Source organism: Trichechus manatus, unplaced genomic scaffold (genome assembly GCF_000243295.1).
Source record: "Trichechus manatus latirostris isolate Lorelei unplaced genomic scaffold, TriManLat1.0 scaffold00157, whole genome shotgun sequence".
Classification (NCBI taxonomy): Eukaryota; Metazoa; Chordata; class Mammalia; order Sirenia; family Trichechidae; genus Trichechus; species Trichechus manatus.
This window is the reverse complement of record NW_004444093.1, coordinates 5862118-5887111: the sequence shown is the minus strand read 5'-3', so window position 1 is coordinate 5887111 and position 24994 is coordinate 5862118. Positions and strand designations below refer to the sequence as shown.

The following is a 24994-nucleotide window of genomic DNA, read 5'->3' as shown; positions in this document are numbered from 1 at the left end:
CTCTTAGCTCAAGTAGATACAAGAGACTAAACGGGCAGCTCCTGCCCAGGGGTGAGATGGGAAGGCAGAGAGGGTTATAAGCTGGTTGAATGGACGTGGGGAATGAGGGATGTAAAGAGGAGTGTGCTGTCGCAGTATAGGGAGAGCAATTCGGGTCACGTAACAATGTATGTATAAATTTTTGTATGAGATTCTAACTTGAAATGTAATCTTCATCAATAAAAAAAAAAAAATCAACTTCTACCCAGCCAAGTGGCAAGCCCACTGGAGCTCCTTCTATTCTGACTGAGCGTTTAGCACGCCCTCCTTTCCTACTACTCAGCAGTGTGAACATGAGGAGCGCTCTTCCTCTTTTCACACTGCCTTTTACAATTATCTCACACCAGCGAGGCTCAAGTTTTCTTATGAAAAGCTTTCAACTCCACCTTCCAGGGGCTCCACCGAAAACGACTGTTTATGTCAATCACTGCAAGTCTCCATCTGCAGCCTCTCAAATCCCAGCTTCATTCACTCTCTTAGATCTAATCACCATCGCCAGTTGCCACGGTGCTCTCATGTGTGTCAGAATAGAACTGTGTTCCATAGAGTTTTCAGTGGCTGAACTTTCAGAAGCAGATCACCAAGCCTTTTTTCCAAGGTGCCTCTGGGTGGAATCAAACCTCAACTTTCAGGCTAGTAGCTAAGAACGCTGTTCATACCACCAAGGGATTCCTCATTGATCTAAACAGATCTTATATTGGTTCAGGCACTTACTTTACAAGAAAGCCACCAAAATATGAGATTAGGATTTCACAAAAAAGTCCTGAAGTTAAGAAATAAAACCTAGAAACTGTCCATAACAGAGTCCAGTTACTTCCAGGGGACAATAGGGAGGCAGACCACAACGCTAAATCAAATACTCTTCCTAGAAAAATATGCATGTGTGTGCTCACACAGACTCCAGGATACATGGACACACATGGCTCTGGGAGTTCCATGCCTGCTAAAGCCACTATGCCCTTCATCTGGGTACACACCCACAAGCCTGACTCACATCCCTTTCCTCACATCACACACATAACCACACTGAGCCACCGCTCTCTGCTGCCTGTCACTGGGCTTTTGCTAGTGGCCTTCTTTTACCCTGGAAGGCCTTCTCCAACTTCCTTCAAGTCCAAGTGCTAACTGCTACATGCAGCCACTTTACGCACGGCTCCCCTGCCTGCCATGGGCAGCCTCACAACCTGTCATGAAAATGTCCAGGGAACCCAGTACTCACACTCCTCACTGTATCTGCAGCAAACCCCTGGACATATCTGTCTCTGCATCCCCACTGAGCTGTGAGCATCCCAGGGCTGGGCACAGGAAAGGCCTCCCCAAATCCCCATGCAAGGCAATCTTTTCACTGAGACATGCCATCCTCACAAGGACTAGTGGGACACTGCAGTATGTCCTGCATTCACATGAGCTGACAGGTAGGATTTCTCCGGACTCTGCCAGTACCTGGCCCTGTTCTGTCCCACGTGGCATCAGAAGAGACACCAGAGCTCTCTACTCCCCAGTGACATCCCCAGAGGGGCACCACCTATGTAAACCACAAAGAGAATGTCTCACCTTGGTCGGTTTTGGTTGCTGGCTTCCAGTTTTCAGCACTAATTACTGGCAGACAGACCTGCCCCTTTTCATCAATGTTCGGGTGATAGATCTTTGTTTTAAACGTGATCTTCGGTGGTTTGAATGGGTATTCTGCTGGAAAGTTGATTTCAATTCTGAAGGCCCCCTTATCATATGGAGGGTTGTCCTGGAAGAAAAAAGAGAGTGAAATAAACACACAGTTCACAAACCTGTATTTGAGAAAGGAATGTTCTGTTTACATTTGTTTACTTGAGAAACTGATTTACAGCAATTGAAGACTTGTCACGTTCAGGACAACCCAACAATCAGTCAGTATTTCTAGAGCAAGATGTCTGCTCAACTGAAAAGGTCTGAGATGGCCATCCTGCTCTCAGGACCCACCATAACCAAACCCATTGCCACTCAGTCGATTCCGAACTGTCGAGAAGAACTGCCCTATAGGGTTTCCTAGGCTATAATCTTTACGGAAGCCAACTGCCACATCTTTCTTCCATAGTCAACCTTTTGATTAACAGCTGAGCACTTAACCACTGAGCCACCAGGGCTCCTCTCAGGACCCACACCAGAGGTAAATAAAGCCCAGCCCTGTACATAACTCGGCATGCTGATGGGTCTAAGAGGTATTTTGGACCCAAATTCTGGCGAGTTCTGTCTCCTCAGAGTGGAGTCAGTCCAGACCCACATACCAGCATGCGGCTTGATGGCTGGACCCTTGGGAGCTGGTGGCCAGGCAGGGCCACAGCCCCACCCCAGCCCCCAAGGACCGCCCCCTAAAGGCAGCCTGCACACTCTGACGGCCCCAGGAGCCTCTAGGAGTTGTCCAAGAAAAAGTGTTCTTTGTCACCCCCCCTCATCCCCAGGGCTAAGCGAGGCCCTCCAGGCTGCTCCGTGTTTAGCTCTCCTGGGTACTCCTCCCAGGAGAAAAGCAGCCCCAGGCCTGTCAGGCCACACCCAACCCAAAGAAATCCAAGCTTGGCAGAGTGCCAGGCCCACTCTTGGCAGGCCCCACTAAAACCTTGCCTCTTAGGGAGATACAAATCAGAACTATAATGAGATATCACTTCACACCCACTAGGATGGCTATGATCAGGAAAACGAAAGCAAGTGTTGGTGAGGATGTAGAGAAATTGGAACCCTCATACATTGCTGGTGGGAATGTAAAATGGTGTAGCCACTTGGGAAAATAGTTTGGAGTTCCTCAAAAAGTTAAACATACCCCCGGACACCCTTTTAGCTCAGTGGTGAAGTCACTCCCGAGGTTCACCATTCAGACAGGGATTGGACAGTCCCATAAAACAAAACAGGACTAATGAGGCACAGCAGTCCAGGGACAAGGACTAAAAGGCAGGAGGGACAGGAAAGCTGGTGACAGGGAACTCAAGGTTGAGAAGGGATTTTATGTTAATGGGGGAAAAACAACTCAAAAAAGGAGGGTGAGAATGACTGCACAACTTACAGAATGTAATCAATGTTATTGAATTGTACATGCAGAAACTGTTGAATTGGTGTATGTTCTGCTGTGTATATTCTCAACAACAAAAATAAATTATATATATAAAAACAAAAGAATTGAAAGCAGAGACTCAAACAGACACGTGTACACCAATGTTCATAGCAGCACTATTCACAATAGCCAAAAGGTGGAAACAGTTCAAGTGTTCATCAACAGATGATGGATAAGCAAATTGTGGTTTATCCAACAATGGAGTATTACTCAGTCATAAAGAGAAATGAAGCTCTGATGTATGTTACAGCATGTATGAACCTTAAAAACATCATGCTAAGTGAAACAAGTCAGACACAAAAGGACAATTATATGATCCCACTTACATGAAATATCTAGAATAGGCACATGCACAGTTTATTAGTGGTTACCAGGGGTGGCAGGTGGAAGGAGGAAAGGGGAAGTTATTGTTGAAAGGGCACTGAGTTGGTTGTGTGGTGAAAAAATTTGGAAACTGATAATGGTGATGGTTGTAAAACATAGTGAACGTAATCAATGTCATTAAATTGTACATGTAGAAACTGTTGAACTCTGCTGTGTATATTTTCAACAACAACAAAAAATAAAGTAAAATGGCACATTTTGTAATCTGTATTTTTGCCAAAGTAACAGTTAAAAAAAAAAAAAAAAAGCCCCACTCCTCAAGCCTCAGCTTCCCTGGACACTCCCAGTACACAGTACACCAAGCTCCTCTGCTGGGGAGCAAGATGGCGCGCAACAGCTCTGAACCTCTCCATGATCTACTCCTGACCCAGGGGAGGACTGCATGGAGCAGGGCCAGGGAGGACAGTAAGATTAGAGAAGGCTGACAGGTAGGCAAGGCCTTGGGGCAGAGAAGAGGAGGAGGGCAAGGGCTTGGCAGGAAAAGCAGGGTGCAGACAGGGGGCTGAGGAGCAACACCAGGCCTGTCTGGAGGGAAGGAGGGGCCAAGCCCTTGGGGGCTGAACTACCCCGGAAGCAGCCAAATGTGTTTTCAGTGGAGTAATCTATGGGAAGAAAAGACCTGGTGATCTGCTCCCGAAAAGATTACAGCCTAGGAAACCCTATGGGGAACTTCTCTGAAATCAACAACCACCACTACCTGTGGGCAAGCTTGTCAGGAAGGTGGAGAGACTCAGGGTCAGGAAGAAAGTGGAGATGCTAGTGAACGGGGCAGGCAGAGTGTGCTGTGTGGAGAGACACTCGCAAACACCTACAGAAGACCTGAGAAGCCAAGATTCTTTAAGAAACACAAATTTTCTAAAACACTGTCCAGAGGGAAAAGTGGTAGCCACCTCCTCTCAGGACCTGTCCTGCCTGCCCGTGCCCCAAGCAGCCCTTCACTTATCTATTAGAGCCAGGTCCACTGTTATCAAGGAGTTAGTGGGTAACTGACAGAATACTGCTTTTGTTTTTTAAAGGGAGACTTAAGTTCTTTTTCCCCCTAAGTAAAAATCATTGTCATTTACACTGCTTGAGCCATGTCAGAAATAGCTCTCTGTGACTTTTGGATGGTGAGATCTGCTAAATTTCTCCATTTATCACCCACACCCATGTGCCAGGCCAGCCAGGTCTGGGAACATTCCTGAACATCTGTGAGTGGGGGTGATGGTAGTGTGCACCCAGAGCTTTTTTGATGAAAAAGAAGAGTGCTTGAGAAAGGAGTGAGGTCCTGTGAAGTGCTGGCCCACGGGCAACACTCACAAAACAGCAGCTGGGTTACCAAAGAAGGCAAGCCGGGCCTCCCACCATCCAGGGACAAGTTCATCATAACTTCCCTGAGCCTCCTTCCTTCTTCCTCTAGGGCTCTAGGAATTGTTGGTGAAGGAGACATGGTAAAATGAAAACACAAGGATGTACATTCTGCATAAAGGCCTAACACTCCACCAGTGAATTTTCAACACTCTAGAGCTGAACTTATCATGTGAGAAGGTAGCTCAGAAATGATATGGGACGTTTATAAGAAAACATGCTTTGTTGTAGAAAAATACACACATTTTCAGGAATCTGCCCCAAACTCGAGATTAAGTTGCAGCATCATTTAAGTGTCAAACTAACCGATGATGCCAGCATTTTTATCTTTACACATGAACCTGAGCAGTGCTTTTCTGTGAGTTATTCCCTCCTTTATCTTGATGCCTCACACTCCCTTAAGCTAATACTGCTTACTGCTGTACCAAGGAATCCTTTGAGATGTAAAATTAATTTCTTCTGATAGAATCCAAACTTTTCTGCATTTGTTTCCCATCATTTTATGCAGACATGTAAGATCTGAGGAAAACTGATCAAGCATCTATTAGATGCTAGGTGCTTTCCTGTCACGTCTCCACTTCTGACAAGAGCCTTTGGAAGCAGATGCTGTCGTCACCCACATTAGAGATGAGGCAAGCGAGATGCAGGTCGAGTGACCTGCCTAAGGCCCCTAAGCTCAGGGTTCCTCTCCTATGACACAACCCACCGCACGTGCAGGCATTGATCTTGGCCATCCACCGCACCTCTGTGGGCCGTAGAGGCAAATATGCTGTTGCCCATGTTACTTGCTGTACTGGGAGTAATAAACTGTCCTTTGTCTGTGTGAGAAGTCTCGTGTCTTCTGCCAGCATCCAATAAACTGTGGCAGGCTACCTTGTTAGTTTGTATATCAGGTAAAAATCTCAGCTCCTTCACAGTTCTTGACATCAACCTCCCAAGGCACAAGCCATTCTGGGGCAACTAAGACCAAGACGAAGCTCTTCTACATACAGCACCAAATGAGCCTTTCACCCATGTGTTCTAATTCCAACCCTGTGGTCAAATCTAATCTCTCCTCTCCATGGCAACCCTTCAGGGACCCCAAGACCCCATCATACCCCATGTCTTCTCAGAGGGCAGACCTCCTGAGTCCTTCAAATACCCCCCAGAGGATGCAGTGTGTGTCACTGCTGTGACTGCTACCCTCTGAAGGTCCTCTGGCTGTGAACACCTGGTACCGGGCTCAGCAGGATCACTCTCCTTTTCCAGACACTTCCCCCATGATGCAACGCAGACCACAGAAGCCGGGGGTCCCTTCAGCTCCACAACTCGAGCTGCTACTACGTCACACTTCCTGTGGGGTGTTTGCAGTGGACCATTGAATATCACCAGCAAGGCACGAGCTTCTGGCTTGATGGATACCGTCTGACTCCTAGTTTGGGATCTGACGGATGGGCTATCCCTTCTTGCCTTCCAAGCATCAGGCAGACTGAAGGCTCTGTGTATCACATACCACGACACCTGCTGTCGGCCTTGGCGGCAGCCGTCACATCACCATCCTTTGGCTGTGGCTGCTCCTATTTAGTTAAAAAAGCCAAGCTTTCTCAACAGCATTCTTCAAAGAGATGTAAAAACTAATCACCAACTTCATATGGAAAGCAAAGAGGCTCTGGATAAGTAAAGCATTATTGAAGAGAACAAAGTAGGAGGTCTCACACCACGTGACCTCAGAATCTACTATTGGTAGTCAAAACAGTCTCATACTACAACGACAGACACACAGACCAATGGAACAGAATCGAGAACCCAGAAGTAAATCCATCCATCTGTGGACAGCTGATCTTCAACAAAGGGCCAAAGTCCATTAAATGGGGAAGAGACAGTCTCTTCAACAAATGGTGCTGATAAAACTGGGTATCTATCTGAAGAAAAATGAAACAGGACCCATACCTCACACCACACCAAAGCCCTAAATATAAAACCTAAAACTATAAAGATCATGGAGGAAAAAAATAGACACTAGAGGCCCTAATACACGGCATAAACAAAATACCAAACGTAACTAAAAATGCACACACAGCATAAGATGAACTAGATAAATGGAAACTCCTAAAAATTAAACACTTAGGCTCAACAAAAGACTTCTCCAAAAGAATAAAAAGAGATCCTACAGGTTTGAGAAAAAATTCTGGCTATGACATATCTGACAAGGGTCTAATCTCTAAAATTTATAGAAAACTTCAACACCTCAACAATAAAAAGACAAACAATCCAATTAAAAAATGGGCAAAGAATATGAACAGACACTTCATCAGAGAAGACATTTAGGCACCTAACAAACATATGAAGAAATGCATGCGATCATTAGCCATTAGAGAGATGCAAATCAAAACTATAATGAGATACCATCTCACCGTAACATTATTGGCACTAATTTAAAAAAAAAAAGAAAACAACAAATGTTGGTGAGGTTGTGAGGAGATTACTGCTGGTGGGAATGTAAAATAACCCATTGCCATCGAGTCGATTCTGACTCATAGCAATCCTATAGGACCAAGCAGAACTGCCCCACAGTTTCCAAGGAGCTCCTGGGTGGATTTGAACTGCCGACCTTCTGGTTAGCAACGGTAGCAATTAACCGCTACGCCACCAGAGTTTCTAATGTAAAATGGTATAACATAATGGAAAACGGTATGGCGCTTCCTCAAAAAGCTAGAAATAGAAATATCATGATTTAGCAATCCCATTCCCAGGTATCTACCCTAAAGAAATAAGAGCCATGACACGAAAAGATATGCATATCCACGTTCATTGCGGCATTATTCACAATAGCAAAAAGATGGAAACAACCTAAGCGCCTATCAACAGATGAACGGATTAACACACTGTGCTACATACATACAATGGAATACTACTGAACAACAAAAGAATAATGACGGATCCGCAAAACATCTCACAACATGGATGAATTTGGAAATTATTATACTGAGTGAAGTAAGTCCATCACAAAAGGACAAATGTTGAATGAGATGGCTATTATAAAGTAACAACAAAAGGTTTACACACAGAAAAAACAGGAAAGAAAAAAACATTCTTTGACGGTTACCAGGGATGGGAGAGAAAATTACCAAATAGATAGAACCAAAAACCAAACCCACTGCTGTCAAGTCGACTCTGACCCACGATAGACAGAAGACACATGCTAATACTGGTGAAGGGACAGGCAATACAAAATATGGGAGAAGTCACAACAACATGACTAAGGCAAGAGAGGACACTGAGAGGAGCAAAAGAATAAAGAGCAACTGCGGTAAATACTACAGCATAGACAATCTTCCAACAATAGCATTAACAAACAATAATTTATGAATGGATACACAGGTAGACAGATATGCCAAGAGGTGTGGGAGGGTGTAAGGGAATACACCCACCAGCAGATACAGGTTTGATGGTGCATATTTCTACGTACATGACTACAGATGCTCCTCAGTATAGACAATAGAGCACACGGAATACAGTCAGGGAAATCTCTTAGACATAACCACATACTTCACGGGATAAGTTCCCAGGCACAAAGGCAAATGACTGTAGACTCAGGGGACATCTATATCAACCAGCACAACATAGTTCATAAAAAAATGTTCTGCATCCTACTTCAGTGTGTAGCACCTGGGGTCTCAAAAGCTTGCAAGTGGCCATCTAAGACTCAACTATTGGTCTCTTCTAGTCGGGAGCAAAGGAGAGTGAAGAAAACAAAAGACTCAAAGGAGCAGTTAGTCCAAAGGACTCACCGACTACATGAACCACGGCCTACACAACCCCAAGACCAGAAGAACTAGATGGTGCCTGGCTACCACTACCAACCGCTCTGACTGGGATCACAACAGAGGGTTCCGGACAGAGCGGGAGAAAAATGTAGAACAAAAAATAAAAATCATAACAAAGACCAGACTTACTGGTCTGACAGAGACTGGAGGAACCCCTAAGTCACCCTTCTGACGTGGAACTGAAGCCACTCCTGGAGACCACCTTCCAGCCAAACAATAGACAAGCCCATAAAACGAACAACATACGAGAGGAAAGTGCTCCTTAGAACAATCAATTATACCAGATCAAAACTGCAGTATTTGCCCAAAAGCAAAGATGAGAAGGCAGGAAGGGGAAGAAAACTCAGGATGAAAGGAAATGGGGAAACCAGGGTAGACATGGGGAGAGTGCTGACACATTGTGGGTAATGAAACCAAGGCCATGAAACATTTTATGTACAAACTATCAAACTGGAATCTAATTTGCTCTGTAAACTTTCACCCGATGCACCAAAAAAAAAAAAAAAAAAAAAAAGCCAAGCTTTCCTACCAAAGGGTATCTATAGACTCCATAGAGGCCCAGACCTTCCCTGCTGGCTGCAGGTCCCTGAGGTCCCTGAGAGTCCAGTTGTCTGGATAAAGGGGAATGAGGTGAGGTGAGCCACCCTGTTCTAAGGGTCCAGACAGCTTTTATGCTCCCAGGCCTTCGTGATACATTTTAGAATCTTGTCAAAACATAAAGCTCATGGACAACTGGACTAAACCAAAGCTAAGAAGTTTCCTGAATACAACCAAACACTTTGAGCGACAGAGTAGCAGGGTCGGGGGTCGGGGGATCGTGCTTTCAGGGGACATCTAGGTCAACTGGCATAACGAAGTTTATTAAGAAAATGTTCTGCATCCCACTTCGGTGAGTGGCATCTGGGGTTTTAAAAGCTGGCGAGCAGCCATCTAAGATGCATCAATTGGTCCCAATCCACCTGGACTAAAGGAGAATGAAGAACACGGAAGACACAAGGAAAGTATTAGCTCAAGAGACAGAAAGGGCCGCATAAACCAGACTGCATCAGCCTGAGACCAGAAGAACTAGATGGTGCCCGGCTACCACCAACGACCGCCCTGACAGGGAACACAACAGAGTTCCTGATGGAACAGAGAAAAGTGGGGTGCAGAACTCAAATTCTAGTAAACAGACCAGACTTAATGGTCTGAGTCTGGAGGAACCCCAGAAAGCATGGCCCCCGGGCTCTCCGTCAACCCAGAACTAAAACCATTCCTCAGGCCAACTCTTCAGACAAAGATTAGCTGGACTATGGGACATAAAATGATACTCATGAAGAATGTGCTTCTTAGCTCAAGTAGATGCATGAGACTAAATGGGCAGCTCCTGTCCGGAGGTGAGATACGAAGGCAGAGTGGGTCAAGAGCTGGTTGAATGGACACGGGAAATCAGGGGTGTAAAGGAGGAGTGTGCTGTCACAGTATAGGGAGAGTAATTAGGGTCACATAACAACGTATGTATGAATTTTTGTATGAGAGACTAACTTGAATTGTAAACTTTCACTTAAGGTACAATAAAATAAAATGAAAGATAAAGCTCATGGGCCTTCAAAACATAGACTGTGTCTTCTTACCCTTTGTAAATTGTCTTTAAGTATTTATTATCTTATTATTCGGTAAACAAGCTTCCTGGTTACCTGAACCCCAAAATCTGCTTTAGCAGATTCATCTTGTACTGACTTTGCTTTCTGAAGACAACTTCTTTGGACTGTGTACAACTTGATTTAGGGACTTTTCATACCACACCTTTTTGGCAATGAACACTCCAGCATTAAATAATTCAATCTTATTCCCTTTGAAAATAAATATTAGTAGGAATAAGAACATTTTTTCTTTTCTTTTCTTTTTTATTGTGCTTTAGGTGAAAGTTTACAGAGCAAATTAGTTTCTCATTCAAAAATTTATACACAAATTGTCTGGCGACATTGGTTGCAATCCCTGCATTGTGTCAGCACTCTCTCCCTTTTCCTTTCCATCACAGGCCCCCTGGTTCCATTTGTCCAGTTTTCCTGTCCCTTTCCATCTTCTCGTCTTTGTTTTTGGGTAGGTGTTGCCCATTTGGTCTCATATACTTGATTGATCTAAGAAACATGTTCCTCACGTGTGTTACTGTTTTATATAGAACGTTTTGAAAGCTAGTTTTCTAATCTTTCAGGACTAAATTACCTTATAAATTAAATCTAAATTTAAACTCAAATTCTCCATTAACTGAATTCAACAAAGACCTTTCCTCCTCTGAACTCACATGGCCACGTGTACCTCTCATGGCATAATCCACTTTTCCCAGGAATGGGAGTAGCTTTGTTGTTATTTCTCATAAAAATAAGAGCATTTACACCAAAACAGAAGTGTTGTTGGCTGCCATGAAGTTAGCCCTGACTCATGGCGACCCCATGCACAAAAGAAGCAAACACTGCCGTGTCCTGCAGCACTCCCATCACTGGTTGCCGACAGGACCACTGTGCTCCTATTGGCTGATTTTAGGTGCAATAAGCTGTCCAAATGAGTCAAAGTGCTTCTAGAAAAGTGGAGTTCCAGCATCCAAAGGAAGGTGAGAGAACGAAATTACAAATGCAGCTACAGCAAGGTGGAAGGAAGCCTGGAATGCACTCCTGGAGGCAGGGTGAGAGTAGAAGGAAAGCTCCCTTTCCTCTATGACAGAAAGATCACCTCTAACATCGAGGAGCTTTCCAGTGTGCCTGTTGCTATGCCAAGTGCTTCTAATCAAGACGACCACACCAGTCGCCAGAGGCCAAGAGAAAAGGGGGGGGGGCACCCAAAACTGCCAGATATCCAAACACCATCTCAACTTCAGCAAGCTCTTAGGTTTTGTTACAAATGGAAAATTGAGGCAATAAAACTTTGTTCAATAAATTGAATTGTTGCTTCAGTGGAGGCTGTGAGAGCTCGGCCAGATAGCTAACTTCTGCTAGGAGAGAGAGAAGAGGAGCCAGAGAGTGAAAGAGAGACCCCTCTGGCAGAGGAGCAGGGCAAGGAGGCGACCACCAAGGTAAGCCAAGGAAGAACACACTTTTCTGTTTTCTAAAATTCAGCCTCTATTTGCTAAAACAACATCATTTATTATAAAGCAATCCATGTTTATTGTAGAAAACATGCAATGTGGGCAGGCCCAGAGAAACACACTGCCCCAGTAACCTCCCTGACAGAGAACTGGGGCCTGAACACTGGCCACCTTTGTTCTAGGTGGATGGACAGACAGACAAACGTACAGTGCTGTAACTGCCTTTGTTTCCCTCACAGACTGTTGCTGACACCACTGTTGTGGGCACGCCCTCCTCTCCCAGGTCTTTGTAACGGTTGTGGTGTGTTCTGCTATCTGGATGCCCCACCACTGCTCGGACAGTACCCGTTGCAGGCATGGACCTCGCTTTCCTGGCAAAGAGGATGATGCCAGTGAGCATCTTAGGCAGCATTAAAGACTCTAAATGGATATTTTATTAAAAAACAAAGCTACCATGTACACCTGTGATGGACTGAATTGTGTACCCTCCCCAAAACACATGTTGGAATCCTAACCTCTATACTTGTGGATGTGCTCCTGTTTGGGAATAAGGTTTTGTTATGTTAATGAGGACATATTCGTGTAGGGTATATCTTAAACCAATCACTTTTTTTAAAAATTGTGCATTAGGTGAAAGTTTACAGAACAAATTCAGTTTCCCATTTGATAGTTTGTACAAAAAGTATTTCATGACCTTGGTTTTATTCTCCACAATGTGTCAGCCCCTCCCCATTTCCACCCTGGGTTCCCCGTTTCCTTTAGTCCTGAATTTTGTACCCCTTCCTGCTTTTTTCTGTGTGTAAACCCTTTTTTAAGTTCTTATCATAGTGGTCTCATACAATATTTGTCCTTTTGTGACTGACTTATTTCACTCAGTCTAATGCCCTCCATATTCAACCATGTTGTGAGATGTTTCATGGATTCATCATTGTTGTTTATTGTTGTGTAGTATTCCACTGCATATATCATAATTTGTTTATCCACTCATCTGTTGATGGGCACTTGGGTTGCTTCCATCTTTTTGCTATTGTGAATAGTGCAGCAATGAACATGTGATGGCTCTTATTTATCTAGGATATATTCCTAGGAGTGGGACTGCCGGATTGTATGGTATTTCTACTTCCAGCTCTTCAAGGAGGCGCCATATTGTTTTCCATAGTGGGTATACCATTTTCTGAACTATAAACTTTATGTATTTTTATTTTTTTATACTTCTAGATATATTTATTCTTTTTTTTTTAATGTTGTACTTTAAGTGAAAGTTTACAATTCAGGTTAGTCTCTCATACAAAAATTTATACACACATTGTTATGTGACCCTAGTTGCTCTCCCTATACTGTGACAGCACACTCCTTGTTTCCACCCCTGATTTCCCGTGTCCATTCAACCAGCTCCTGACCCTCTCTGCCTTCTCATTGACCTCCGGACAGGAGCTGCCCATTTAGTGTCATGAATCTACTTGAGCTGAGAAGCACACTCTTGACAAGTATTATTTTATGTCCCATAGTCCAGTCTAATCTTTGTCTGAAAGGTTTGCCTTGGGAATGGTTTTATGAACTATAAGCTTTAAATGGGTAAATTATATGGTTTGTGAATTATATCTCAATTAAACTGTAAAAAAAAATCAAAGCTAACTTAGGAACAGTGGTTCTCAAGTGAGGACAGTGTTGTCCCTCCTGAAGTGACTTCAGGTTGCTCCAATGACAAGAGTGGCTACTGGCATCTAGTGGACAAGAGACAGGGACAATCCCATATAAATAATGCCTCTCATGCCCCCCAAAATGCCATTTGCAATGCAACCCCAGTGAGAAACACTATAAGAATCACACATACAATGTACAAACTGCTGGGCATCTAGTATGTGTAACAAATGGTGCTGGGGACAGAAAGCAGGAGGGAACCATTTAATGAAGGTCTCTGCCTGAAGCAGAACTGACCAAGATGTACATTCCACCCCACAGATTATAAAGCAAAAGTCAGACTGTGAAGGTACCAACATTTAGGGTGCACACGGATGTCAGCAAACACTGCCAGGCTGCCTCTCCTGGCAGATCCTGGTTTAGTTTGTGCATACACTCCTCTCCATTATGACCCAAGGATAAATCTTGAGTAGTCTACTATACGGTAGCCACCAGCGCATTTGGTTACTGTGCACTAGAAATGTGACTCATACGAACCGAAGTGTACACACTGGATTTTGGACACTTAGTATAAAAAAAGAAAAAAAGATGCAATCTCCTTAAAGCAGCAGACTGGTGATAGTTGCACACCATGATTAATGTAATTAATATCACTAAATTGTAAATGCGAAAAATATTGAATTGACAAATGTTATCTTCTTTACAATATAAAAATGAAAAAAGATTAAAAATTTTTCCTCAATAATCGTTCATATGTTAAATAATATTTTTGATATATTGAGTTAAATAAACTATTTATTAAGATTAATTTCACCTGTTTCTTTTAAATTTTTAATGTAAAAATATTTTAAAAATATATAAAATGGCAGCTGTGGCTGGCATTATCTTTCTCTTGGTCAATACTGCCCATATGGTACAGTGGGATGTCACTGCCCTGGGTCTAGCTAATGAGATGTGAGGGAGGTCTATGGGGGGGTCCCAGAATGGGTGTCTTTGCTCTCATCACACCAAAGTACATTGGTGATAAAATTGCACAGAACTAAACCCATACACAAATGTGTACATGTAAAACTGGTGAAACATGAATAATGTTGTACCAATGTCCATCTCCTGGTTGTGGTAGTGTACTAGTTATTATGCAAGATATTATGATTCAGGGAAACTGGGTGAGGAGTATTAGAGATTGCTCTGTATTATTTCTTGCAACAGCATGAGAATTTACATTATCTCAATATAAAAAGTCCAAAAAAAAAGAGGCATACACATACACAGGCAAAGAAGAGAAGGACCTCTCCCCACTCCAGATACTGCAGGGTCTACACGAGACTCCTGTGCTGCAGCAGTTCTTACAACTGGGCACAGAGCTTGGACAGTGGAAAAAATGGAACTGAGGATGGAAGAACACAGACAGTAGGAATCTGGGTCCTTGTTCACATTGTGGAGCTGTGCACTAACGAACCCAGAGAACCTCCCTTAGGTGCAGATTTCCCTTTTCTAAGCCAAACTCAGTTGGTGCCTTCCTTACTTGCAGTCAAAAGCATCCTCACTAGTAGGCATAGTGACTGCAGGGAACAGGAGTAGGGCATGACTGCCTGAGGCCAGGGGATGGGAGTTTCACAGAAGACTCAGGAGGATGGAGTCCTAAAAAGGGGTATATGTAGCTTTTTGAGCTGGAAGTGGCATGGAAGCCCCTGGGAAGACCTCCCTCCCACTGAATTAACAAACAGCTATTTAATTCAACAGTTACTTTTTTAAAAAAAAAAAAAAAAACTATAACACTCGGAATGGATTTTATTTCTGAAATGAAATTACAATTTTCATTTTAATTTCCGTGTGACAGGAAAATACAAGCATAATGAAAGAATCAGGAAATGTCCTATCTATCTGGAGTAGAGGACCAGGACAGCATGTAAATACTCCTTCTGACTGGCTGTGTTTAGGAACTGTGTGGGTCCTCATTCCTGGTTGTATGAGTGATCTGTTGCTGCATGACAAAATACTTCAAAACTCAGTGGCTTAAAACAACACTTAGATCTCACACTTTCTAGAGGCAGGAAATCCAGACATGGCTTAGCGTTGTCCTCTGCTTCAGAGTCTCTTATAAGGCTGCAGGCAAGGTGTAGACTGGGGTTGTGGTCATCCCAAGGCTTGGCTGGGGGAGGATTTGCTGCTAAGGTTGCTGGCAGGATTCAGTTCCTTGCTGCCTTTGGGCTGGAGGTGTCCTCTATTCCTTGGCATATTGTGAGTTCCCTAGGGCAGCTCACGATATGAGAGCTGGATTCATCACAGCAAGTGAGTGAGAAAACTCAGAAAGAGAATGCCAGCAAGATGGAAGTCATAGGGTCTTATCAACTAATCCCAGAAGTAGCATTTCATCACTTTTGCTGCATTCTATTCATTAGAGGGGGCAATAGTGGTTCAGTGGTAGAATTCTCATCTTCCATGTGGGAGATTCGAGTTAATTCTCAGTCAACACACCTCATACACAGCTACCACCTGTGTCAGTGGAAGCTTGTGTGTTGGTAAAATGCTGAATAGATTTCAGCAGTGTTTCCAGACAAAGACGTAGGAAGAAAGGCCTGGTGGTTTACTTTCAAAAATCAGCCAATGAAACCCCTATGGATCACAATGGTACAATCTTCAACTGATCGTGAGGATGCCACAGGACTGGGCAGCGTTTCGTTCCATTGTGCACAGGGTTGCCAAGAATCAGAGACCTACCTACTCAATGGGAACTTCTGATTTCCTGGTGTTTCGTCTGTTCTCTGCAATTGATTGCCCAGAGAATGCCGACAACGGGTTCAGATGACTCTGCAGTAAGCTCTGTCTCCATCTCCTAGGTATTACTCCCTGTCTTAGTCATCTAGTGCCACTTTTGAGAGTCAGGCAGCTCAGCTTCTTGTGTTCCTTGTTTCTTCAGCTTCTGCTTCCTGTAGCCTCTTGGCCCTCGGGCCTCATGCCTGCATCTGCCCTGCTGGGGCTAGTGTTCGAAAGCTCTGTAGCTCCACCAATAAGTGCCCAGAGGCACCCCACTCCACCAGGAAGCCTCCTGCGGGCAGGCACTCAGATCTCTGCTCCGTGGGTTGGCTCCAGCACCGTCTCGCGCCGGTCTCCTGGTTCTGCTGCTGTTGGTTCTCTGCCACTGCCGCTCCTCTGCCACTGCAGGTTCTCTGAAACTGCCGCTTCTCTGCTGCTGCTATTGCTCTATCCACTCACAGTTTCAAAACTGCTTCCCAAATTCTGTCTTAGGCATCTAGTGCTGCTATAACAGAAATACCACAAGTGGATGGCTTTAACAAAGAGAAATTTATTTCTTCACAGTCAAGTAAGCTAAAACTCCAAATTCAGGGCGTCAGCTCCAAGGGAAGGCTTTCTTTCTAATGAATGTTCCCCAGGACTAGGAGCTTCTCTGTGCAGGGACCCCGGCTCCAAAGGAAGCGCTCTGCTCCTGGCACTGCTTTCTTGATGGTATGAGGTCCCCCCTCAACAGTTAGTTTTGAGTATCCTAGCCTCAAACCGAGGACATTGGTAGTTCAAGTGGTAGAACTCACACATTCCATGTGGGAGACCTGGGTTCAATTCCTGGCCAATGCACCTCATGCGCAGCCATCACCCATCTGTCAGTGGAGCATTGCATGTTGCTATGATGCTGAACAGGTTTCAGTGGAGCTTCCAGACTAAGACACTAGGAAGAAAGGTATGGCGATCTACTTCAGAAATAAGCCAGTAAACACCTCATAGATGAAAATGGTCCAATCCACAACCAATCACAGGGATGGCACAGGACCAGGCAGTGTTTCCTTCCACTGTGCATGGGGATTGCCATGAGTTGGTGGTTGACTCAACAGCAGCCAACAATTGCAGCCTCAAACCAACTCAGAGTAAATGGGCAGGAAAGCACTGCACCATACAGCCTGTACTTGCCCAGGTGTGGGAGGAGCTAATGGGCCTGCCCCACTGCCATAAAGAACCTCGAGAATTCTGGAGAGCAAGAAAGATGGAGAAGCTTGCCCACAGGCAGGGGTAGCTGCAGTTTATGAAATGGGATGTTACCAGTACACTCAAGGCCCATTCCCAGGAAGATTCTAGAAAGCTAACCAGCACTTAGTCTGTGCAGGTATTTAAAGAGGGGCAGTGAGTGCCAAGGGCTGTCATGGCGGTCAGCGAAAGTGGGTCAGGTCTGAGGAACTCTACTTTCCTTCCAGCAGGGTGGCTGGGGTGGGTACCAAGGAGGACAAGACATCTTAAGAGAACCTTCATTTTATTCTAAAAAACATTATTAAGGCAGCCTTTGATATATATGAGATACAAAGACGACTCACATGGTTTGTACTTTTGAAGTCCAGAAGACTGCCTTCAGCACTAACCACAACATTGGCTAAATGAAGCACTCACTCAGTGCCAGGCCTGGAGGCACTGTCAGCTTATTTAGTCCTCCCAAACACTGCTCCATTTTACAGATGGGAAACTGAGGCACAGACAGCTAGCAAGAAGACTTACCAACAGTTTGAATGTTTTTACCTCTGCATGCATTATCTTCTCAATAAAAGGTAAACCACCACCACAAGTGCAAGGTGAAGATGAGGAGACACAGCAGCAGCCCAGCAATAAAGGAACTTAAGCCAGGTCAAATCGGCAGTCTTAAAGACCTAAGCAGGAGTCCGTGGGTGGGGCAAATAGTTAAGCACTCAAAGTCAACTAACAACAACGACAAAGACCTAAGCATTCAACCCATGAAATCAGAAAAGAACAAAAAGCAAACACCAAGGAAAAGGAGACTGTAACATAAAAGCAGAAATTAGCAAATCAGAACACAGGGGAAAAAAAAAAAGAAATTCCTACTTCTTGGTACATGATGAACCCAATATCGCCATGTTACCAAAACCCAACCCAATCTCATGTATGAAGGAAGATGCAAACGCTTTAAAGACGAGTAAATTTAATGCAAGGGAATATTATTTTTTTTAAAGTCCATTGTGATGAAGGAGTTAATCCAGAAAGGGAAGAGGCCACTTTGAAAAAGGCCAGTTTGAAAACCCCTACTGTAATACTTCAACTGACAGTTCAATGAAATCCACTTGTTTCTGATTAAAAAAAGAAAAAATCTTTCAAATTAGGACTATTTGAATAAATAAAATTACAGGATTAATATAGAGTTCCTACAATTCAACAAAGAAACATATTAAAACCCTAATAGATAATATATGTGGAAATATATGTAGTCAATGCATATATTTTTTAAAACTTCAAGCACTATAACAAAATTAAAAATGCACATCAAAAATAGAATCTTTTGTATTTATAAAATTGGCAACAGTGACTTCTTTCTGTAGGTTTGTTTCACAGGCTCTGTTACATATTGTCCAACCGTTTTCCAGAGAGACCACACAAAAGCCTCAATTTGTTGTTGTTAGGCACTGTTCAGTTGGTCAGCTTTAAATAACAAGAGCCCTGGCCCTGGTGGCACACTGGTGAAGTGTTCGGCTGCTAACTGAAAGGTTGGCTGTTTGAACCCACTGTCTGCCCCGTGGTAGATGTGGCAGTCTGCTCTGTAAAGATTTCAGCCTTGGAAACGCTATGGAGTAGCTCTACTCTGTCCTACAGAGTTGCTATGAGTTAGAATCGACTAACGGGTTCTTTTTTTTTAAAATAACAAGGGCATTCTACTCACCAGGGTAAGGACTTCACATACCTGCTCTTATTTAACTTTTACAACAATTGTATTGTTGTTAGCTGCCATCCAGTTGGCCCCAGACTCTCAGCAACCCCATGCTCAACAGGATCACACTGTTGTGATCCATAGGGTTTTCATTGTTAATTTTCGGAAGTAGGTCATCAGGTCTTTCTTCCCAGTCTGTCTTAACCTGGAAGTTCCTTTGAAATCTGTTCAGTATCATGTCAACACGCAAGCTCCACTGACAGACGGGAGGTGGCTGCGCATGAGGCACACTGGCTGGGACTCGAACTCAGGTCTCCTGTATGGAAGGTGAGAAATCTACCACTGAACCACCACTGCCTCTTACAACAACTATAGAGGTTAAGTATTATTCCCATTACAAAGATGAGGAAACTGAGACAGACTGGGATTAACTGCATAATATATAACTTGCCCTGTGACCAAGCCAGGGCTGAGGTTCTGGCCACAGAGCCTGGGCTCTGAAGCACCTGCTTTAAAAATGCCCAGCACCTTTGATGACAGTGAAGGATGCACGTGAGCACTTGTGCAGGCAGTGTCCATAGGAGCACAAATGGGCACAACCTTTCTGGAAAATAATTTTGTAACATATATAAGCCTATAGATGGTCCCCTTCTTATATATGGTATAAACCCTGATCCCTAATAGAATATATTTTAAAATGAGAACCTAAAATAAACAAAGATGCACACTAAGATCTTCACATAAAGACGTCCATGAATGAAAAAACTGAAAACAGCAACCATCTAAATAGCCAGCATTAAAAGAATGATGAAATAAATGATCATAGCCATTGAAAACCCGATGGAGCAGTTCTACTCTGCTAACAAATGGGGTCATCATGAGTCAGAATCAACTCCATGGCAAGAGTTCTCTTTCTTTTTGTACAAATATGGAGTATTATACAGTTAAGAAAAATGACCATGAGGAGTTCCAATGCAATGACTATCTGAAGGCTCACCACTGTACTCCTAGTTCTTGAAGGGCAGGGACCCAAAAGCTTATTGAACCGAATTTCTGGATGATAGAATTATGGGTAATATTTTCTTCCTTAGGCTTCATTCTGAATTTCAGATAAAAACTGAATGATGAAAAACTTTTGGAAATGGATAGCGGTGATGGTTGCACAACACGGTGAATGTAAATAATGTCTCTGAATTACACACTTAAAAAGCAAACTTTTTGTTATATATAGTTCATTTAAAAAAAAAAAAAAAGCTATGACGGTCTTATGAGAAAAGCAGCAGAAAAATCCCATTAGAGAGGCATCCTACAAAATACCTGATGGGGCCTCCTCAAAACGATCATCAAAAACAAGGAAAGTCATAGGACTAATGGACCACAACTACCACAGCCTCCACCAGAATGAGTCCAGCACAACTAGATGGTGCCAGCTACCATCACTGACTGCTCTGACAGGGATCACAGTAGAGGGCCCCAGACAGAGCTGGAGAAAAATGTAGGAGAAAATTCTAACTCACAAAAAACAAAAAAGGACCAGACTTACTGGTCTGACAGAGACTGGAGAAACCCTGAGAGTAAGGCCCCCGGATACCCTTACAGCTCAGTAATGAAGTCACTCCTGAGGTTCCCCCTTCAGCCAAAGATTAGACAGGTCCATAAAACAAAACAAGACTAAAGGGGCACGCCAACCCAGGGGCAAGGACGAGAAAGCAGGAGGGGACAGGAAAGCTGGTAATGGGGAACCCAAGGTCACAAAGCGAGAATGTTGACATGTTGTGGGGTTGGCAATAAATGTCACAAAACAGTATGTGTATTAACTGTTTAATGAGAAACTAGTTTGCTCTGTAAACTTTCATCTAAAGTACAATTTAAAAAAAGGAAAAAAAATTTATATAAAAATAATTGTCACCTGTACATCAATGTTCATTGCAGCACCATTCACAATAGACGAAAGGTAGAAACAACAGAAATGTCCATCAACAGATAAATGGATAAACAAAGTGGTACATACATAAAATGGAATATAGCTCAGCATTAAAGAGAAATGAAGTCCTGATGCATGCCACAAATACAGATGAACCTTGAAAACATTATGCTGAGTGAAATCAGTCACGAAAGGACAAATATGGTAAGATCTCACTTACGTAAAATAGGCTAATGTATAGAGACCAATGTTTACTAATGTTTACCACGGGTGGGGCAAATCTGCTGCAAAAGACCTCTTCAAAGTGTTAAAAAGCAAAGATGTCACTTTGGGGACTAAGGTGCGCCTGACCCAAGCCATGGTATTTTCAGTTGCCTCATATGTATTCAAAAGCTGAACAATGAATAAGGAAGACTGAAGAAGAATTGACGCCTTTGAATTACAGTGTTGGTGCAGAATACTGAATATACCATGAACTGCCAGAAGAATGAACAAACCTATCTTGGAAGAAGTACAGCCAGAGTGCCTCCCTGCAAGGATGGCAAGACTTCATCTCATGTACTCTGAACAAGTTATCAGGAGGGACCAGTTCCTGGAGAAGCACATCATGCTTGGTAAAGTAGAGGGTCAGCAAAAAAGAGGAAGACCCTCAACAAGATGAGTTGACACAGTGGCTTCACAATGGGCTCAAACATAGCAATGACTGTGAGGATGGCACAGGACCAGGCAGTGTTTCATTCTGTTGTACACAGGGTCACTATGAGTTGGAATGGACTCGATGGCACCTAACAACACCACCACCACCAGGGGTGGTAGGGAGAGGTGAAGGGAGAATCATTGCTTAGGCGACAGTGAGTTTATGTTAATGGTGGTGAAATAGTTTAGAAAAGGATAGCGATAATGGTAGCACAACATGAAAACATGTAACCAATGTCATTAAATTGTATATATGGAAGTTGTGCTGGCAAAGGTTTGATGTATATTATTTCTACCACAATAAAAAAAAATTAATAATTGCTTATGATGGCTGCATATATGGTGAACATAATTAATGTCACCGAACTGTACACATAATAGTTGAAACAGCAAATGTTTTGTTATATGTATTTTACCACAATAAAAATGTTTAAGACCATAAACCTGAACTACTGTGGTAAGTGATGTGTCCCTTGGATGCACCCATGCAACCTCCTCTCTAGCCTTCCTTTTCTGGGGGCCTGGGGGTCTCCATCGCCTCTTCCCAGACTATAGCCAGGGGGCAGTGACTGAGCGACGCTAACAGACCAGTACTCTGCTGTGAAAGCAGGATCAGCATGGCGCTACTTTCACCTCGAGGGGGTGGATATCCAATGAGTTTAGGCTGGAGGCTTCCAGCTGGCCCAGCCTCTATGATGCAGGAAGACCAGCGGCCCAGGCATGGGGTACAAACGTGGACCCGTGGAAGACTGGCTGCCAAGAACACCTTAGCCACTCTGGGGAGGGGAGTGATGCTTTCCGTAATGCTCCTCACACTGACCCTGGCCCTGGCACTGACACTAAGATGAGGCAGTGTGGGGAGAGGGTAGCAGCCTGACCGCAGCCTGAGTCTTGGCTTGTGACTTATTCTTTCCGGGCCCAGTGTCCTCGAACAGAAGGCAAGATGAGCCTGGACACCCTCTGGCCCAAGCGGGCCTGTGGTCGCACCAGGCAGTCTCCATCTTTGGCCTAACGAGACCATATCCCACTGGCGCAGGCTCTGTCAGGGTGACAACACCAAAAGGAGGGCTCAGTGGGCCCAGGGCAGAGCCTCCGAGCCTTGCCCAACAAGTCTGACCTCAGAGCAAGCCAACTCACAGGTGTAGACTGCCTGACCCTTATAGTTGCCATTTAAAACCATCCCATTCATTCTTATAACTTTTCAGAAGATCTATAGATTAACTGTTAGCTCCTTATGTCAAACAAAATCTTAGAAAAAGGACAGGTGTCAGATGGGCCTGGCCATCCCTCCACTCAGCACTTTACCGGCCCCTACAGCAGGCAAGGGTTGGGGTCCCAGGCCAGTCTCTCACTCAAGGGCTTCTCCACATGTGTCTCGAGCCCCACCACCTCCAGAATGGAGAAATCCAGGACTCATTTTCAAAACCAGACGGGAAGACCCCAGATTTTAAAATTCTGAGTATTTGCTAAAACACTACAAAGCATATCTTTCCTTTGTTATACAAATAATTATGAAAATAAACTTCAAATCTGACTTTTACAATCCAAGTTCCAGTGACTTAAAAAAGTCATGCCCTCATAACCACCATCAAGATATTCCGCTTTGGTCAAGCAACAGATGTGTCCATGAGGAAGACTCTGTACCACAATGGAAAGGGTATAAATTAGGGCAGGGCCAGGCATAGGGAAAGAATCTGAGGCTCAGATGGGAAGAGTGAGGATGAAAAGAAGTGGCAGGAAGGGGAGCACTCATGCAGCAGTCACAGCTGTGAGCCTGGGTGACTGGAAGGCCATACAATGTGCCAGTGAGGTCCCCCGTTGACAGATGAGGCAACACCCAGAGAGAAGCCAGGAATGGAGATGTGGCCATCCCTCTCGTACAGCAATAACCTAGGGTGCTGGAAGGAGGAGGGACGCAAGAAACGAAGCAGAATGAAAGAAAGGAGAGACCAAAACGAGATCCCTGTTTAAGAGTTAAAAGGCAGCAGGGCAAGGCAAGTGGCACACTGGTTACAGAACAGCCGGTAGATGGGGCACTGCCTGGGCTCCAGAGGCACCAGGCACCAAGCCAGCAGATGCGAGTCGAGGAGGGGCCCGTGTGCTTGGTGTGAGGGTGCGCTGGTCTAAAGCAGTGTCAGGAGGTGGGATATAAACACAGGACAAGCCTCTTGAGAGTGAGTAGATCCCAGGATGGAGAAAGAACAGACACTAAATCAAGAGGGTCGTTGAGGTCAAGGAAAAGCAGTTGTTAGGAGGGGACGTGAGCCTGCCTGAGGGCAGAAGGTTGAGCGACTGGGTGGGCCTGGAGTTGAAGGGGGCAGACACTGAAGGCACAAGCCCCAGAGAAGACCCTGTGGAGGGGAGCATGGGGGCCATTAGGAAAAGGGATTAGAGACACATTGGAAGCACATGTTGGAAGGCACCAGGAAAAAGCCTGGGACACAGGCGTCCAGAGGGACAGAGACACAGATGCAAAACTAAGCAGGAAGCAAAGAGAGGTAGAGATGGGAGGCCGTCTCCAGAGAGGTCAGAGGAAGAAGAATCCATCTTGATAAATGAGGCCAGGCATGAAGAAGCCAGAGAAGACAGGGAAGAACAGAGGACAGACACACACTCCTCTCCCCTGTGCCGACAACCTCAGATCTGGAGAGCTTGGAACCCCGGAATTTTACAAAACCAGTGCAAAGACATGCTTCTCCTCATGAACCCACAGCTATGTTCCCTAACTTACAGCCCCAAAATGATAACCCCCTTTTGTTCACCTGTTGGATACCTATACTAAGAGCTTCCTTATGAGCAGAGATAAGCCCAGCAGCACACACACACCCTTAAAGAATAATCTGGTAAGAAGTGTAAGTGTTCAATACTCACAGGAACAATAAGCCCTTGCCAAGTCAATAAATTAGCTTCATCAACCTGGATGTTACGGAAGTTTTTCATTCCACATTTGCGGATTTCTTCAAGCTCCTGTTGATTAACAAAGCATAAACGGGTGTCAAACAGGGGAATGCACCACATAGTAAGACCCCTCCTGACTCCCTTGGTCTACTTCAGAAATTAAACTAAGTGACAGCACCACTGATGATGAGGATGCTGATGACAGACTGGACTGAGCCTGATCGAGTAAAGAGGGTATGAAGTGTGACCATCCCCTCCGTGACATCTTGGCTTGTACCCATATCCCAGACCAAGACAAGCTCCCCGCCTCTAGGACCCACTGAACATGAGTGACAGTGCTTCTACTGACCCAGGCTTCCTCCTCTTTGGGTCAGTGACCACCTCTTTCCTTCAATCACCCTCAGTACCTGCACTGGGCAAGCGTGGCAAGCACATGGCAGGTGTTATGGAAATGTGCTAT

The 24994-nt window shown here is 44.3% G+C and overlaps 1 protein-coding gene across 1 annotated transcript in view; it reads right to left on the bottom strand.

Annotated features, from left to right (window-relative positions):
- UBE2L3 (ubiquitin conjugating enzyme E2 L3) overlaps nucleotides 1–24669 on the bottom strand; it is a 31579-nt gene extending 6910 nt beyond the window's left edge. The window contains exons 1-2 of the mRNA XM_023740542.1: nucleotides 24508–24669; nucleotides 1594–1780 (exon numbers count right to left, since the gene is read on the bottom strand). Of these exons, the coding sequence (XP_023596310.1) occupies nucleotides 1594–1780; nucleotides 24508–24654 (334 nt within the window). The 5' untranslated portion in view covers nucleotides 24655–24669. The remainder of the gene's footprint in view (nucleotides 1–1593; nucleotides 1781–24507) is intronic.
- Nucleotides 24670–24994: the final 325 nt, after the last annotated feature.